This window comes from Lutra lutra, chromosome 5, assembly GCF_902655055.1.
Source record: "Lutra lutra chromosome 5, mLutLut1.2, whole genome shotgun sequence".
Lineage (NCBI taxonomy): Eukaryota > Metazoa > Chordata > Mammalia > Carnivora > Mustelidae > Lutra > Lutra lutra.
In genome coordinates, this window is record NC_062282.1 from 99,412,923 (window position 1) to 99,430,761 (window position 17,839).

General features: G+C 41.7%; 1 protein-coding gene across 1 annotated transcript in view; it reads left to right on the plus strand.

Annotated features, from left to right (window-relative positions):
- The window catches only part of MCCC2 (methylcrotonyl-CoA carboxylase subunit 2), a 71,093-nt gene extending 53,962 nt beyond the window's left edge, over window positions 1–17,131 (plus strand). Inside the window, exons 11-17 of the mRNA XM_047730277.1 lie at window positions 1,307–1,379; window positions 4,368–4,444; window positions 5,457–5,523; window positions 8,135–8,291; window positions 9,161–9,275; window positions 12,178–12,263; window positions 15,016–17,131. Coding sequence (XP_047586233.1) covers window positions 1,307–1,379; window positions 4,368–4,444; window positions 5,457–5,523; window positions 8,135–8,291; window positions 9,161–9,275; window positions 12,178–12,263; window positions 15,016–15,133 — 693 coding nt within the window. The 3' untranslated portion in view covers window positions 15,134–17,131. The remainder of the gene's footprint in view (window positions 1–1,306; window positions 1,380–4,367; window positions 4,445–5,456; window positions 5,524–8,134; window positions 8,292–9,160; window positions 9,276–12,177; window positions 12,264–15,015) is intronic.
- The last annotated feature ends 708 nt before the right edge of the window (window positions 17,132–17,839 follow it).

The window sequence follows — 17,839 nt, forward strand, 5'->3', positions numbered from 1 at the left end:
AGTCATATGATACTTGGGTTTCTCTGAGTAATTCACAAAGCATAGTACACTCTAGTTCCATCCATGTTGTTGCAAATGGCAAGATTTCATTCTTTTTGATGGCTAAGTAATATTCCTCTGTGTGTGTGTGTGTGTGTGTGTGTGTGTGTGTGTGTGAGAGAGAGAGAGAGAGAGAGAGAGAGAGATATCTTTATCCATTCATCAGTTAATGGACATTTGGGCTCTCTCTGTAGTTTGGCTATTGGAGATAATATTGCTGTCAACATCAGGGTGCATGTGTCCCTTCAAATCAGTATTCTTGTATCCTTTGGGTAAATACCTTGTAATGCATTTGCTGGGTTGTAGGGTAGTTCCTTTTTTTTTTTTTTAAACTTTTTGAGGAACCTCCATACTGTTTTCCAGAGTGGCTGCCCCAGTTTGCTTTCCCATCAGTGGGGTAAGAGGGTTCCCCTTATTATTATTTTTTTTTATGAGACTGATGCATTACCTACTGTACTAAGAGGTACCTTATTATTATTTTTTTAATCAGATGAAAAAACTGAGGCTTAGGATTTTAGGTAATCAGTCTATGCCTCTAGTTTCTCAGCAGTAGGCCTGGGAGTCAGAGCTGGGTCTTCATCTCAGCATTATTTATTTTTTTTTAAAAGATTTTATTTATTTATTTGACAGAGGGAGAGATCACAAGTAGGCAGAGAGGCAGGCAGAGAGAGAGGGGGAAGCAGGCTCCCCGCCGAGCAGAGAGCCTGATGTGGGGCTCGATCCCAGGACCCTGAGATCATGACCTGAGCCAAAGGCAGAGGCTTAACCCACTGAGCCACCCAGGCACCCCTCAGCATTATTTTTTTAGGCTTATCACATTCTCACAACTTTTGTGAAGTCTCTCTTCACTGTGAGAACTGAGACTTTATCCAGGACATGCAGATGCTGTGCGATCCCTTTGTTTGGAGGCTAAGTCTCCCTACTCTGAGCCTATACCATGCTTTGTGGTTGAATCCCGGACCCTTTGCCAATCTTTTGAGCAGCTCCTTAAGTTCTGAGTCCAGCTCCCAGCCCTCATAGTCTCTGTGCTTCTCTGGTCTGTAACATGGTGCCATAGCTCTTACTGTGTGGTATAAAACCAGGGCCCGGACTAATATCAGGGCCTTAATCACACATAGAAAGTGAAAATTCTATGAGAAGACTCTCTAGGGTGAAAGGCTATGAAAGTGACAACTTGACAGTGAAGTTGTTTCCCTTATGAATAACTTTAATGTAAAAATTGTTTTGTAATATAATCTCTCTGGAATATTGTTATTTTTCTTCTTAGGTCATTGCTAGAATCGTGGATGGAAGCAGATTCAATGAGTTCAAGGCCTTCTATGGAGACACATTAGTTACAGGTATAAAGGCAAAGAATCGAAAATATGAGCATTTTCTTTCTTAAGATTTTGTTTTTAAGTAATCTCTATACCCAGTGTTGGGCCCGACCTACAACCCTGAGATCAAGAATTCCTGTGTTCTCCTGACTGAGCCAGTAAGATGCCCCTGAACATTTTCTATTGCTTTGAAAATAAATGAGCTCATATCATAAGGTATTGATGTACTTCACGTGAACTTTGTTACTAAAAGTGGTACAAGTGTGTGGGTCTCTATTCAAAAGTTGTTTTGTGAAGGTCATGTGTAGCTGAATGGCTTCATAGACCCGGGGTTTGCAACGATGACAGCTAGATGCTGTGGTAAAGGCCCTTGTCTGAGACTTGGTGGTCTTCACTCTATAAAAAGCTTCTGATTGGGGCGCCTGGGTGGCTCAGTCAGTTAAGTATCTCTTGATTTTGGCTCAGGTCATGATCTCAGGGTCATGGGATCAAGCCCCATGTCAGAGTCTGCACTGGGCATGGAGCCTGCTTAAGATTCTCTCCCTCCCTCTCCTATCTGCTCCTTACCCCACTTCTCTCTCCCTCTCTTAAAAAGCTTCTTATCAAAGCAAAGTTAGCAGAAATATTTGTAGTTCTTTTTGTTCCTCTGGATAATTTGTAATAATTTTGAAAACTTCAGCACTGTTTCCATGGTTCTGTAGTCTTTAGTTCTGCTAGCAGGTTTTATATGGTGTTAAGCCTCCTAGAAGGACATTAAGTGTGTTACACCTTCTCGTAGCCTCTGTGTAGGTCTAATGTTGAATCATGTAAATACTAGATTGAGAATACAGGACAGAAAACCAAATCTGAAACAAAACAAAATAAGGCTGTTTATAAAAGTTCATTTGTTCATCTGAAGTGTTGAGTTTGTAGGCTCTTGAAGAAAAGTATTTGAAACATAGATGCTAGACCCATAATAATCTGTCTTGGACAAATGACAAAATGAATTCTGTGAATTTTATTTGGTCTTTTGAAAGCTAGAAAATATAGTAAATCACCTGAAGACAGCATATCAGAGTAAAAAAAAAAAAAATGGAACTCACCATAAAAATCCAAATTGCAAATATACGTTGAGGCTTAAGGATGAATCATACTTTTCTTCTGGTTTGATTTATGAGCAACAAAAGGGTTCACACTGGGAGTGGAATTTATGTTTTTGTATTGAGGTGTTTAAGTGATTAAGAGCTTTTTGTTTGATATATATTCAGGATTTGTGACCAAATAGTTGAGGATGTAACCTCTTGTGCAGCAGTTTGAAACAAGTCAGAGCTGTTTTCTGCTTCTTTCCCCAAAGACAGATGGGCTGTCCTGATCATCTCTTTTTATGAATTTGCCCCTTACTTGCTAAAAGACTTGTGGTACCTTTGTCCCCTAGGATACTAAGGATAACATAGTTCCTGTATCCCTTCCTGACTGTACTGGAATTCAGATAAGACTAGCGAAAGGAAAGGGATTTGAGAAAGAGAAGAGGGGCATGGGGGCTGGGGAGAGGGGGAAGTATTGGGGAGAGGGAGAAGGACAGATTTTTCTGAGGATCAGGTTCTCTGGCCGGTCTGAAGAGTTTCCTCCTGCTGTTTCCTCCTGTTTCTCGGACATTTTGCTTTCCTGTTTGGCTAGAAGGAATTTGGTGAAGGCACTTCCTCTCTGTCCCTAATATGGTAGGGTATGTGGCCTACCTATCTGGTGCTGTGCCAGGCCAGGTTAGGGTTGAGACTCTAAATAGCTCACGGGGCAATATACCTTAGGGTTACTACCACACTGCTGAGAGATGTGCTAGGTTCCTAGCTGTTTTTGTGGGGTGAGGCTGAACTCTGAGTGGATTGCTCAACCTCTGGGGATGGTCACCCTTCTGCATTTCCCTCTGTAAGTGGCAGTGCCATTTAAGATGGATAGCCTAGGCTTCTGGCTGGGGTTTTAGGACTGAAAGACCAAGAAAACCAAGGCAAGCCAGAGTAAAACAAATTTTTTGAAAACAAAATTTTTAAAAACAAATTTTAACTGTTTAGTGTTCTGGTGTATCAGTAGGTTGACATTCTGTCTCATTCATTAATTTATCTTCCAACGATTTTTCGAGCACCTGCTTTGTGTCACATACCAGAGATATCTCAGCAGCGGCCTGTGCATCTGGAGCTTGAAGACAGAGTCCGGTTCTGGGCACTTTGGTTGCGTGCTTTCTTGGATCCACTTCAACAAGCACAGTTCATTGACTCTTGGGTTCCAAGTCTTTGATACCTATTTAGAGTCCTACGCAGGCTTGTTGAAGTTCACTCTTGGGAAGCTCTCTTTAGCCAAGTTTTTCAGTTTTGCAGAAACCTCCTGAAATTACCTCAGGTGTCTCCCTCACATAGTCTTATCCTTCCTTTCCCTCTCCCTTACTTCTCCATTATGTCTGTATGGATGGTGGGTGTTTGCAGTGGGAGCAGGAGTGGTGGTAAGAGCTTAGCTGCATTTGTTACTGGAAACTCACAACCCCCAGACTTGACTGTGTTCCTGCTTTTGAAAGCAAGTCTGCTTTTGCTGAGTTTATCCCCTTACCTTGAGGGCTTGTCATCACCATAGGCATTTTCAGGTAAGCCAGTCACCTGAAACTGGCTTAGAGCTCTGAACGTGGGCCTTTTAAGAGCTCTCCATCTGTGATTCGTTCCATTTCAGAATATCCTCTGTCTGGTACCTAGTAGGGCACTTGGACATACACTACAGGAATGAATGGGTGACACTCTAACTCCATCATCTAACCAAACCAACCAGTCAGACAAGTGACAACTTTACACAGAGTGCACTCAAGGAAGCACAACACCCAGACTCCCGATAACCTTCGAAATAAAACATTGTGACCCAAGCTGTTCTGTACCCTGGACAAAATCTCCACATTTTAACCTTTCATCTGAAGTTAAGGAATGTATAACTGTCTATTAACTCTGAGTTAAAAGCCCTCTGAAATACATAAATATTTTTTTTCAATTTTCTTTTGAGGATTTGCTAGAATATTTGGATACCCTATAGGTATCGTTGGAAATAATGGAGTTCTCTTTTCTGAGTCTGCAAAAAAGGCAAGTACTGTTAAACATGTTTTAAGATTTTCCATTTTAATTTAAACATAATTGGCTTTGAAGGCCAAGTAATGGATGAAAGTTTATTACATAAAAGCTTTAAATATTTAACCAGATGCCTCAGGCAGAGCATTGTGTACATGCATGTGAACATACGTGTGTGTGTGTGTGTGTGTGTTATGTGTGTGAGTGCTTGAACAGTTTTTATGGAGGTTTACATTAACCTGTTTTATCTAGAGCACTATTTTTGTTTTATTTTTATTTTAATTTTTAAAAAGATTTTATTTATTTATTTGTTAGAGAGTGAGAGAATGAGCGCAAGCAGGGGGAGCAGTAGGCAGAGGGAGAACCAGGCTCCCCGCTGAACAGGGAGCCTGATGTGGGACTCGATCCCAGGACTCTGGGATCACAACCTGAGCCAAAGGCAGACGCTTAACTGAGCCACCCAGGCATCCCAACTAGAGCACTATTTAAAAAATCCAGTGTTTTAATACATTATATGTTAATAAAGAAATATCTAGGGTTTTAAAAAGGTCTTATAAGATACATGAATAAGAAATATCTAGGGTTTTAAAAAGGTCTTATAAGATACATGAATTATAAATGCCGTGGATGACATGTACATAGCCTAAGACTATGAGAATGCTTGTCTTGGAAGTGTTTATATTCTGTTTTCTCTTAAAGTGGAAAACTAAGGAATTATCTTATGCTCAGGAATTCCCACTGACAAGCAGTTCTTCTCTTCGTTTCTTGAGTGTCACTTGCTGTTCCGCATGTTAGTGATACTTCACCCCTCCATCTGTGTGCCGGTGATCACACAGGCAACTGCAAAACAGACGCGCTACCAGCACAGTCACATGTCCCGTTGGCCGTTGTTCCGCATGGTGTGTTGTTACCAGACAAGCTCAGGGCTCTTGTGCTTAACGCTGACCCCACTATGGTGTTTGTAGGATGCACGATGGGTGCACATTCCTTACCCCCTCTTTAAAAAGATTATCTTCTTTCCTGTTAGGGGGCTCACTTCATCCAGATGTGCTGCCAAAGGAATATTCCTCTGCTGTTCCTTCAAAACATTACAGGTAAGAAAATAGCTTAATCAGTTTTGTAGCATTATTCCAGAGCTGCACTGGCCAGTATGACTCCAGTATTGGACAGTATAGACCTAGAATACTTCTGTCATAGAGGAAGGGTTTAGTGGATATTCTTTGTAGGGTAAGGGTTAACCCTTCATGAATCAAGTAGATGAGAAGTTTATCCATATTTGGATGAAGCAGTTTCTGAGTTCCACATATCACAGTCAGATGGCCTCCCTTTGCCCGTCCACAGGCATACCTGCCCCTCCAGCAGCAGGACGGCTGTGTTCTCTACCAGGAACACTCTCTGATCTCACTCTGAGGGCGTTGTCTGACCCATTGTCTGTCTGCTAGCACTTTGTTTTCCTTAAAAGATTTCTAGCACATGCTATGGTTCACCCTTTCCCTCATCTTTTCCTGTGTAGTTAATTCTGCCTGAAGTGATATATTATAAAAGGTTTATTCACTCCTTTTCATTCCTGAACATGAGTCTGGGGATTTGAGTTTACACTCCACAAAGAATGGTATGCTCAGTATCATCTCTCTGGATTTCATGTTTCACCGATGATCATAATAGGGTGGATGCAATGATTTTTGAGGTTTTTTATGATGGTAGATTTCTTTTTCTTAGAATTCTAGGATTCTACTATTTATATTGTATGTTGCACTTAGATATGTTGGTTAGCTGAAAACCGCCCCCCCACCCCATCTTCTAAGTGACTGTGGTTATTTCAGGGTCAAAGGAAGGAGGGCTCTTATATTAGTTGTTAGAATCAAGCAAGCCTTCACAAGAAAAAGGAGTTTGGCTCATTGTGGGCAGCAGGGCTTTAAATAGCCCTGTTGCTAAGACATGTTTATCTGGTGCTGCTCTTAAGTTTATGATACTTGGTTAGATGAGTTTTGAGAGGTGTTCTATCCAGACAGCTGCCTGAGGGGGTCCTATGCGGCATGCCTGGTAATAGCGCAGCTAAAAAGGATTCTGAGGCTTCACTAGTCCTGGGACCTTGTTTCTAATAATGGTTCATGATTTCTTAACCACCAATAGAGCAAACCTTCCTGAAAGAAAGACCTACATTTTTGGTTTTTGGTGTCTGTTTGGGTGGGGGCAGAGAGCCGAGGTTGGGTTTGGTTTTGCAACCTTGCATTTGAGGGACTTGTTGTGACATTCATGGAGATATGTATGCAGAAGGCAGTTGAATAAATCTTGAGAACAGAAGACATGTGTTAGCTGCAGGTGAAAATGTAGGCATCGTCAGAATATGGGGATGTTATTTAAAGCTGTGGGAAGAGATAAGAACACCCCTAGAGAAGAGAAGAAGGCTCAGGGACAGTCTTCGAGTAACTCTGATTTCTTTCATAGAGATGAGAGTGGAGGAAGGAAGGGAGCACGATGATGTTGTTTCTAATGCTGGGAAGGATTAGAGAAAGACAAGTGAGGTGTCATAATCTTTTTCAAGGTGGAGTCATCTACAGGGACTAGAGAGGAAGCAGAACTTGAAGATAGCTGCTCCTTGAGATGGCTACTGTGGAAGGTTTCATGGAGTCAGGACAAGGCAGTAAGGGGAGCTCTGAGCTATGTGAGGGCCCTGCTTAGAGGGGTCCCAGGGAAGCACATCGCGCCCAGCAAGGGTGAGGGCTGTCCTATCAGTACCACTGTATCCGTAGCTCATATAGGCGTCTCATAGAAATTGAGTGGAATCGGATGACTCCATGGCTGGGGACTTGCAAAGCAAAAATAGTGACAAGTGAGTCTATGGGTGGGGAGGGAGCCACCTGAAGCCTGACTTGGGTTTTGTGAGGGAAGGAGGAATGCGCCCAAGGCCCAGAAGACCCAGTATGAGTGCAGAGCATTTTTAGCAGAGCTGGGAGCTTGAGGTAGTAGAGGAAACCTGTAATTGCGGAAAATTTTTCCACCTTGCTATTGAGTCACTGGCAGGAGCTCTTAGCATCTATGAAACATTCGTCTTTAGTTCCTCAGAGGTGCAAAGCAGCATTTCAGAAGGAGCAGTTTCTGTATTGAAGCAGGTCCGTGAGTACTAGAGGCCTCACAGTTGGGCTCGCCACAGCCCTTTGTCTTTAACTTGCCAGGTCACGTGCTTTCATCACCACATTGCTGTTCTGAGAGCATTTCTTGAAGATAAGTTTCTTGCATCTTTATCTCACTTGAAGATCTTTGTGTGCATCCAGATGACCCATTCTAAGGGAAATTTTAGAAGTGATTAGGAACAATTTTATTTGATCTTTTTTTTTTTTTAAGATTTTATTTATTTATTTGACAGACAGAGATCACAAGTAGGCAGAGAAGCAGGCAGAGAGAGAGGAGGAAGCAGGCTCCCTGCTGGGCAGAGAGCCCGATACGGGGCTTGATCCCAGGACCCTGGGATCATGACCTGAGCTGAAAGCAGAGGCTTTAACCCACTGAGCCACCCAGGTGCCCCTTATTTGATCTTTTAAAGCACACTTTTTGGGAGATAGATTTCACATATAAATATGTTGTTACAGTGAGAGGCCTTATAGTAAAATATAGTTGGCAGGATGTCCTTCAAATACCATGTTGGGCTTGACTTCTGCACATAAATCCCATCATCCAGAGGCTTTTTTCTTTCCTTTCTTTTAGGATTTATGGTTGGTAGAGAATATGAAGCTGAAGGGATTGCCAAGGATGGTGCCAAGATGGTGGCTGCTGTAGCCTGTGCCAAAGTGCCTAAAATAACCATCATCATTGGGGGGTCTTATGGGGCTGGAAACTATGGGATGTGTGGCAGAGCATATAGGTAGGTGGTTGTCATGGTTTTTTCTGAAGGAATCACACTTCAAGTCTAATATGGTCCATTCGTTATGGGTTTATTTGAAACATAGAATGTCATTCGCACATCTTGATCAATGATACCATAATTTGTATCATCTGGAGGAGTGAAATGAAGTTTAAGGCAAAACATGCTACTTGGAAGATATCCACAATGGGAATCAGGAAATATTTTGAAATGGCTGATAACGAAAATACTACATGTCATAAATTGCATGATGCAGCCAAAGTCTTGCTTTGAGGAACATATATAGTAGATGTAAATGTGTAAATATATATTTGTATATATATATATATATATATACAAATGAAAAGAAGGACAAAAATCAATGAGCCAGCTCAGGAAGTTCACAGAAGAACAGCATATTAAGCACAAGAAAAATAGAAAACAGGACGTTATAAAGATGGAAGAATCAGGGAAGCCCAGAGTTGTTTGGTTTAAAAAGGTTAGCAAACTTGATAATCTCCTAGTAAAACTAAAAAATGAAGCATCAAGGCTTTATTTTATATCAGGAGTGGAAAACAGGGCATGAGCACAGGTAAGAAGGGGATATTTCGTATGTTTTTAGGCCCAGTAAATTGAGATCAGATGGAAAAATAAAATTTATCAGAACACATCACAATCACCTGGAGAACTTAGAAATCCTACTCTGTTCAGGCCACACCTCTGGAAATTAGCCTGGGGTGGGTTTTGAGCATGGTTTTAAAAAAAAGAATCCCCTAGTAATGCACAGCTAGAATGAAGAACTACTAATTTAGAAGATAAACACAAGTCTGTGAAAATCTCTGTGTTGTATAGTGAATTAACTTGATCTTTTTTCCTTTCTCCCCCCATAGCCCAAGATTCCTCTACATGTGGCCGAACGCTCGCATCTCGGTGATGGGAGGAGAGCAGGCAGCCAATGTGTTGGCCACAGTAGCAAAGGACCAAAGAGCACGTGAAGGGAAACAAGTAAATGTCATTTCTTCTGCTTCTCTGGTTTGGCTTTTACCACTGAACACTCTGGAGGCAGGGAGCAGTGCGCCCAGAACCCCTCGGTGTTCATAGGTCAGGGTCTCACCCCAGGGCCTGGCTTCACTTAGAAGATGCTGACTTCGAGCAATATTGATTTGCATATGCTCTGTCCCTCTTCTTAAAGCCACGTAATGTGAGGTCCCTTCTTGTAATTTTTCTAAATCTCCAAGAAAACGCTTCGGAAATTATGCCTGTGAGGGCCCGAGGCATAAAGATACTTGGTTCTTTGTCATTTGCAGTTAGTGAGATATAAAGAAATGTGATTTAAAGAAATGTGATTTTTAGGACTGAAAGCAGCAGAATTTTTTTTTTTTCAGTTTCTCCTCAGATTGGCTTTGAGTGGGAGGGCTCAGTCATCTAATTGAGAAATGAATAACATTATACTGTGCAGGGATAAGTGGAGGAAAGCAGAGAGGTCACTAGCTGCTTGATGAAAGACAAATCAGCAAGCGGCTGCTTTGTTTTGCTGCATGTTAATAAGGGGCGCTGGAAGGGATTAGTTTTTAGGTCTCATAAGTAACATCAAACAAAAAAGGACTCCACAGGGTACAGCGTGCTCCCAAGCTCCAGAGAAAATTTATATGACTCAGAAAAAATGTGGTTCTTGCCCCTTGCAGAGCTGACATTCTGGGGGCTGACGACTCACAGTCTAAGGGTTGAGTGAACAACAAGGTAATTTATCAAGACAGATTCTTCACTGCAGGTTTTTAAAATGGATCCTTTTGTGTGTGTCTCAGAGATTCTTCCAAAGTTTTGCATTAGTTTTTTTTTCTTTTTGTGAAAGAGAGAGTGCATGCGTGCGTGAGTGGGTGGGGGGAGCGGCGCAGGGGTGGTGGCGGCAGGGGGAGAGAGAGAATCTCAGCAGCTTCTTTGCCGAGTGTGGAGTCTGACTTAGGGCTCAATTCCATGACCCTGAGATGATGACTTGAGCCCAAATCAGGAGTTGGAGACTTAATTGATGGAGCCACCCAGATGCCCCTTCACTAATTTTTATTAGTGAGAACTTATGAACGACTATTTTGTGTAAGCACCAAGCTTTCAGATGACTGGTGCGTGTTCTTAGAATTGTTCAGGTGCGCTGTTGTGTCGTAACAGGGCATAACATGGAGGAGGCCTTCCTTGAAGGCTCACTTTCCTGCCATTTTGGGGTCATCTGGTCAGCTGTCTGGTTGGTGGGGTGGGGATAAGAGAAGCGTGGAGGGCGGGCCCTACCTCCCTGAATGCTTTTCATGCGTGCCCCATGTTCTAAATCATCTTTTCCAAGCAGCAGGAACCCTGCACACCTAAAACTGAGGTTTCATATTCACTTCAGTACCAATTTGTAATAAAGCAAAATGAAAGGTTTATTTGTGTATGTATGTTAGGGGTAGCAGGAGTATGAAATTCTACTGGATACATTTTTTAAAAGATTTTATGTATTTATTTAGAGAGGGAGAGAGTGTATATCAGGGTAGGGTGTGGAGGGCAAGGGAGAGAATCCTCAAGCCGACTCCACGATGAGTAGGGAGCCCCTTTGGAGCTCAGTCTCACAACCCTGAGACCATGACCCCAGTCGAAATCAAGAGTCAGATGTTTAAGCAGCTCAGCCACCCAGGCTCAGAGGAGAGGCACCTGCCCCTCTACCTGATATTTTGAAGACTTACCCCTGAACTCAGTGGTCTCTTACTAGATAGTTGTTCTTTGGTTAATTTGACATACAGATCCATGGATTTGTCTGGTTTTATATATGAAAGGAAAGTACAGAATTTTAGTGGTTCTTGCTCCAGATTCTTTTTTTTTTTTTTTTTTTAAGATTTTGTCTATTTATTTGACAGAGATCACAAGTAGGCAGAGAAGCAGGTGGGGTGGGGTGGTGGTGGGGAAGCAGGCTCCCCGCTGAGCAGAGAGCCCGATGCGGGGCTCGATCCCAGGACCCTGAGATCATGACCTGAGCTGAAGGCAGAGGCTTAACCCACCGAGCCACCCAGGCACCCCCTCCCTTCAAATTCTTGACATAAAATAATATTAAACTATGAAAGTACATAAAAGAAGGTTGAATTTATTTGAAATAAGTCATTTGTTTTTGGTGTGAAATACCTTTTTTTCCCCCAAAGATTTTATTTATTTATTTGACAGAGACACAGAGAGAGAGAGAGAACACAAGCAGGGGGAGTGGGAAAGGGAGAAGCAGGGAGCCCAATGTGGGGCTCGATCCCAGGACCCTGGGATCATGACCTGAGCTGAAGGCAGATGCTTAACAACTGAGCCACCAGGCGCCCCTGAAATACTTTTTAAGTTGAAAATACTTTTCAGGCTTACAAAATTAGTTTGCATAACGATTTTTACACCTGAATTATCACTTGTTTCTGGCAATACTGGTGGGCAAGCCACTAAGTTTTTAATTAGAGTAAAACATCTCTCAGCAATTTGAGTTTATTCAAGTTGTGGTTGTTGTTTTACCCCTTTAAGCTTTAAAAATTTTTGAATGAAAATTCCCTACTTGTCCAACTTCAGCAGAAGCTGCTAAATATAAGGTTACCCTTTCATTACACTGTCTAATTCACATCCATTGTTGGACCCTGCTAGATTACACAATGATACCCTTGGTTTTGAACCTTATACTGAACAGCTTCAGGATGTCTCTGATAAGGGAGGTGTAATGGTGCACCGGCGTGGCACTCCCATCTCAAGTGAGATCATGTGTGTGAAAGCATCTCTTGTAATCACTGTTATATCACCATAAAGATGTTGGTTGTAACATCATTACTCACGAAGTGCTTGCCCCTTTATTCATGAGGTTCTCTTGATTGGATCTCTTATTTTACTGCAGTAGACTTACTCATGGTCCTTTTTCTTTCAGTTCTCCAGTGCTGATGAAGCAGACTTAAAAGAGCCCATCATTAAGAGATTTGAAGAAGAGGGAGACCCTTACTATTCCAGTGCAAGGTGGGAACAGGGAATGAGCAGGGAATGACCACCTCCCTCATGTGCTCAATTTGGGCTGTGTGGGCGGCAGCCTTACAGAGATCTGGGCGGTTGGGTTGGTCCAGCTTTCATGGGAACCACAGCAGAATGTTCAGACACACTGAATTTCATATTGTTATCTCTATAATGGGAATGTCTGCTGAAATATCACCCCCTACTTCCAGGCTGGGCTGTGCATCCACCACCATTGGTCTTGATTCTGCAACCGTCCCCCCTTTCTTCCTTATCCCAATTATAGGGGAAGTCTGGGCCTACAGGGGCTGAAAAGTTGAAGAGTTAAGAGTTACCTGGCTGTGTCGTTTTTAGGAATTTGTTCTTTTACCATTTTTGCTTCAACATGTGGATTCCTGTCATTCCACTCTCTTTGACTATTTCCTGTTTACCCCATTTTGAACACGAGATTGGCTGGACACTCATTGGCATTGCTAACAAGTGTGCGTGTGCATTCCGAAGGAGATTACTCACAGCCAGGGTCTCTGTGTCAACACCAAGTAATCACCTCACACGCCATTGCAGCTCTTGGTTCTGTTTGTTTCTTACCCTGCCTAATGAGGTAATAAATGATCATGGCCTGCCCGGCTTGGAGACGGGCTGGCGTGTGTGCCTTCAGACCACTGTTTTCAGCAACTTTAATGTTCTTCATTTGGAAGAATAATCTAAGCTTCCTATCCTCCTCTTATCCCTTGGGCAGATGGAATAAAGCAAATAACTATTTGTGTCTTTTAAAATTAGGTTACGCTGTGATTTATATCATTTACTAGTGAAGGCAAACTGGAGAGGAAGGAGAGAAGAAAATAGCAAATTAGAATTCATTCAGTCATCGAGCACAACTTCTGGGACAGGCGCTACTCCTAGCACTGGGGGTACAAGGGTGAAACATACTTATTTTCAAGACCATAATTATTTCAGAATAAAAAGAACACTACTTGGCATCTTTAAAAGGCCCCTTTCTCTTCTCATTAATATGTATTTTCACCAGCAAGTTTGCAGGTATATTTTGTTGTTGGGGGTCTTTGATTCATTGAGTTAAGACCAAAGTATTTTATAGTCTTGGAGACAGAAACATTATCTTGTTTACCATCACTTAAACAGACTTCTGTAGTAGCCAGTAAAAGCAATGAGGAAATAGAAAACCCTAAAAAAAGGTTTAAGAGAAAATAATAAATTGTAAGCTCATCTATAGTTTTTTAAAGCTTCTCTGTAAGATCGTGAGTGAAATTCACAAGGACAGTTGAAATATTAAACTTCGAAAAATAGTGAGCCATTAATAAGTTTTTCAGCCCTGGCTAAGTCATCTTTTGGGAAAAACTGAACCCCTTATTATTTTCATGCTTACATCAGTATTATTATTTAAATGGACTGTATTCAAGGCAGGAGAACATATGGCCCAGATAGATTTATCTTTGGAAATAAATATTGTAAGACACAAAGGTTTTTCTGTTTATCTGAGGATACGTAACCCTTCTGTTGAAACACTTGGTGGCAGGGGGACAGCAATTTTCTTTCCAAGATGAAAGGATTTTCAAGTCAATTTATGGCCCCTTCTTCAGGTTTAGTAAATCTCGGCTTAACAAGAAGCTTCGGTGGTCTGTTTCAGCTCTGCCATGGTTGGACCTGTCTTTTCAGAGAACGCTTTCTTTATCGCTGCTCTGACCTGTGTTTCTCTTAATCCTTCATCTTACAGGTGCAGCATGCCCGTTTTCTTCTGCTCATTTCTTTTTGCATTCCAAACTTTTTCAGGCGTTTGATTAGTGCCTCTTACCTGAAGCGGTCTTATTCATGGCCATCATGAAGGAGGCCCTGGCATCACCGTGCTCCCTGGATTCTTCTGCTGTTGGCTACAGAAGGGAGTGTAATCAGTTGACCTGGTTATGCATGACAAGGGTGGCCTTCCCTTATTGGCTGTTGATACTTCAGGGTCCCTATTATGAATGTTTTATGAGCAAAGATTTGATTCATGGTCTGTCAGTATAAGTATGGTTTAATAATTGATGCTCTTGTCCAGATACCGCAGGCAGTTTGTTTAAAGAAGGCCGAACTGCCACCTACTAATGACCTTTAAAAAACAGTATTTCTCATTCATTTTTCTTTATAAAATTGAGGTTGTTGGTGAAAAGCAAACACATTCCTACTTCAGAGTTTCTTTTGTAAGCAGCTTAAAGTAATTACTTATTTTCCTATTGTAGCAAAATATAAAGGACTTATATTGAAGGTATTTTATTAGCCAAATGTAGTGAAGTCTCTTCAGTAATTGTCATTATTTCTTAAAAGTATGGGAGTTTGGGGGAATACACCTTTTCCAGTAGAGACTTTGGTTTGAGATTATTATGTGGGTTCCTGGGCCTTTCCGTGTTAATAACAGGAACACATCAACTTGTACAGTTGGTTTGGCAGAAGAGGAACAGAAGACATTTTCCTGAAATATGTAAAAACATTTTAAGATCAAGGAGTATTCTGAGGTTTCTTGAAGCAGTTCCCAAAGCCATCGCTCACTCTGACATTCTGTGAGGGCCTGGCGTGAAAGTCCTGTCATTTTTCTCTCTCCTTTCCCCTCCTTTGAAGGCGGTTTCAGTTGTGAGAAAGTAGTACAAGGGAGCTCAGCAGTAGATCCCTCTAGGACCTGAAGAAAAACCTCAGCGTTTCTGGACGTAAATTGTGTAAATGGTTGTTTGGTGATGGATTCCTAATGATTTATGTTTCGTTCTTTTACCAGGCTGTGGGATGATGGGATTATTGATCCGGCAGACACCAGACTGGTCTTGGGTCTCAGTCTTAGTGCGGCGCTCAACGCACCAATCCAGAAGACTGACTTTGGCATCCTGAGGATGTAACTGGAATCCAAGGCTTCTTCCATGGGATGTGCACCAAAAATGGATGTGCTAGTAGCCTTAAAATTTTAGACTTTCCCAAATGTGGCTGTTACAGTGAAATTGTTTCCTGAACAGAGTGCATTTTACTTTTCTACCTTAAAAAAAAAAAAAAAGTGAGGATATTTATTTGATGTGTTTTAATTCTCTGTCCATTTTCTTAGAGAAATTTTTCTGCGGCCCAGATTTACAACCCATAAAATGAAGAGAATAACTTACAGTTAGCCTTTTTAACCCACATGTAGTGTGAAAAGTCCCCTAACCTATAAATTCCAGGGATGATTGAGGTTGTTCACAGAAAGTTGTTTTTCCACTGAAATGGTTGCTTTGGTGATTATGCATGATGCTGTTTTAACACACACAGTTTTTAAAAGCATCTATTACTTTGCCTCTCAGCCACCATCCTGCTCCTTTTCCTAACAGTCAGACTTGCTGCTGTCTGCTCTGGGGGCTCCCTTTCCTCCCCATCTCTCTTCATCCCTCTCCTCACTGACTTCCACTGCCAAGAGCCCTCTCCAAGGTTGGCCTCCATGTTGCTGAAGCCAGTGGGTTCTTTCCCGATGTTACTGGACTAAATTCTCTGCGGCACGAAGAGCAGTTGAACACTTGTTCCTAGCAGTGCTATCCTTAGCTTCCAGACTGTAACTCTAGGTTTTCTACCAAACTCTTTGGCCCATTTTGTTCTGTCTCCTTTGCCAGGCCCTTTTCCTCCACACATTTCTCTCCCACCCCCTTCTCCATTTGTCCCAATTTTTCATTAGTAAAACATAAATAGATTCTGATTCTGAAAGATACAAAAACAACATGAACGTATCTCCTCATTCTTTTTTAAAAATTGTGGTAAAATATATATAACACAAAATGTACCATTTTAACCATTTTTAGCTGCACAGTTCTGTGGCATGAAATCTAGTCACATGGCTATGCAACCAGGCCACTGTCCAGCTCCAGAACTTTTCATCATTCCAAACTGAAACTCTGTTATGAAACTCCCCATTCCTTCTCCTCAGCCCCTAGCCCTCTCTTCATTCTTAAATGGGGGTGTTTCTCATGGTTTGGTTTATTCTCATCAGGTCATTTTAGCCCTTATGGCTTCAGTTGCTGTCTGAATGTGGATGATTCCTGCATTCACACTGTTCTCCCTGAGCTCCAGACCTGTGTATCTTAACAGGTCTACTGGATGTCTGCACCGATGGTCTTATAGGAACCTCAGATTCAATCATTCAATCATCAAGATCCATTGATTTTGCCTCCTATCTTTTGAATTCCCCATTATTTTTGTCTTTCACTACCATGGGCTTTAGAAGTGGTCTCCTGCATCCAGTCTTAGCTAGTACTGCCTCTCTCTTACTGTGAGATGAAGATGACCATTCTAAGTGTGCATCTGGTATGTTCCTCCCTTGCTTAAATGTCTCACTGGTTCCCTGTAGAAGTACCAGACCCCTCATGCTCTCTAGGACCACGATCATCACATCCCTTCTTCTGTCTCATCTGTGACTCTTCCTCATGCTCAGTGCTCCAGCTGTTCTAGATTTTTTGTTCCTTGGACCTATAGAGTCCTTCCCACCTTGGGGTCCACCACCCAGAGTTCCCTCTGCCGGTACCATTCTACCTTCCCTTAAACACTTACCTTTTTGTCTCTTTGACTCCCCTGGGCTGGATATTAGACACTATGTGCTCTTGTAAAGCACCAGCCACTTTCTCTGTGTTACATATATATGAGAAACATAAATATTTCTTTAATATTGGCTTCCTGCTAGAGGGTAAGCTCTCTGAGAGCAAGGATGTGCTGTTTAGCCTGCATCTCTAGTCCCTAGCACTTATAGGTGCTTACATGTTTGTTGAATGGATGAGAAAAGCCAGATTTTAATTGATGTCTTCAGACCACATTACAACGAAGTGATTGATTGTATCATCTAATACAACTATCCAGTGCTTTCCTAATAAAATTAATATTTCAAACATTGTGTGTGATGTTCAATATAGGCAGCATTTGTGTGTCAGAAATCAGTTTAATTTTTTGACATGTGTACAGGTAAAAGCTCACAGTTCAGAGATAGGCTGCATTTTCAGAAGGATGTTGGACGAGGTCATTGAGAGGACGTCTCCTCCCTTTTCCTTGGAAAGTCCCTCCCCCCTTTCTGCCCACTGTTCCTATAGCAGGAGCCTTTTCAAGAACATAGCCTTCAGAGAGTAAGGAGTTGCTGAGACCATCTGAACACAGTTAAGGCCTCTTGATAAACAAGATTCTGGCTCACAGGTGTGGAGATGATCTCATGTTGTGGTGGTCCCAGACCATGTTCCCAGAACGGCATTCCCTTGCTTACTAGCGTGGAGTGGCCTGCTTCTCTCTCCTGTTCCTCCCTTGGTCTCCCAGTTTTCGAACCAACAAAGGGACATGGTAAGCATTTTAAAATAGTAAATAATATTAAAGTTTCCGTTAAAATTTACGTCCATGTCAGAAAACAATTTTTTTTTTAATCAAGAGTAGGTAATAGTTCTTTGCTACTAATCATCAACAAATCAAAGATCGATGGATTTTTTTTTTTAGGAGTGTTTTTACCTCTTTAAAAATTGTTTTCTCTAAAAAGATCACCAGCACCACCAGCACCACACTTAAAATAGTTAAATTATGTTACATAGTTTATCTTAAAAAAAAAAAAATCATTG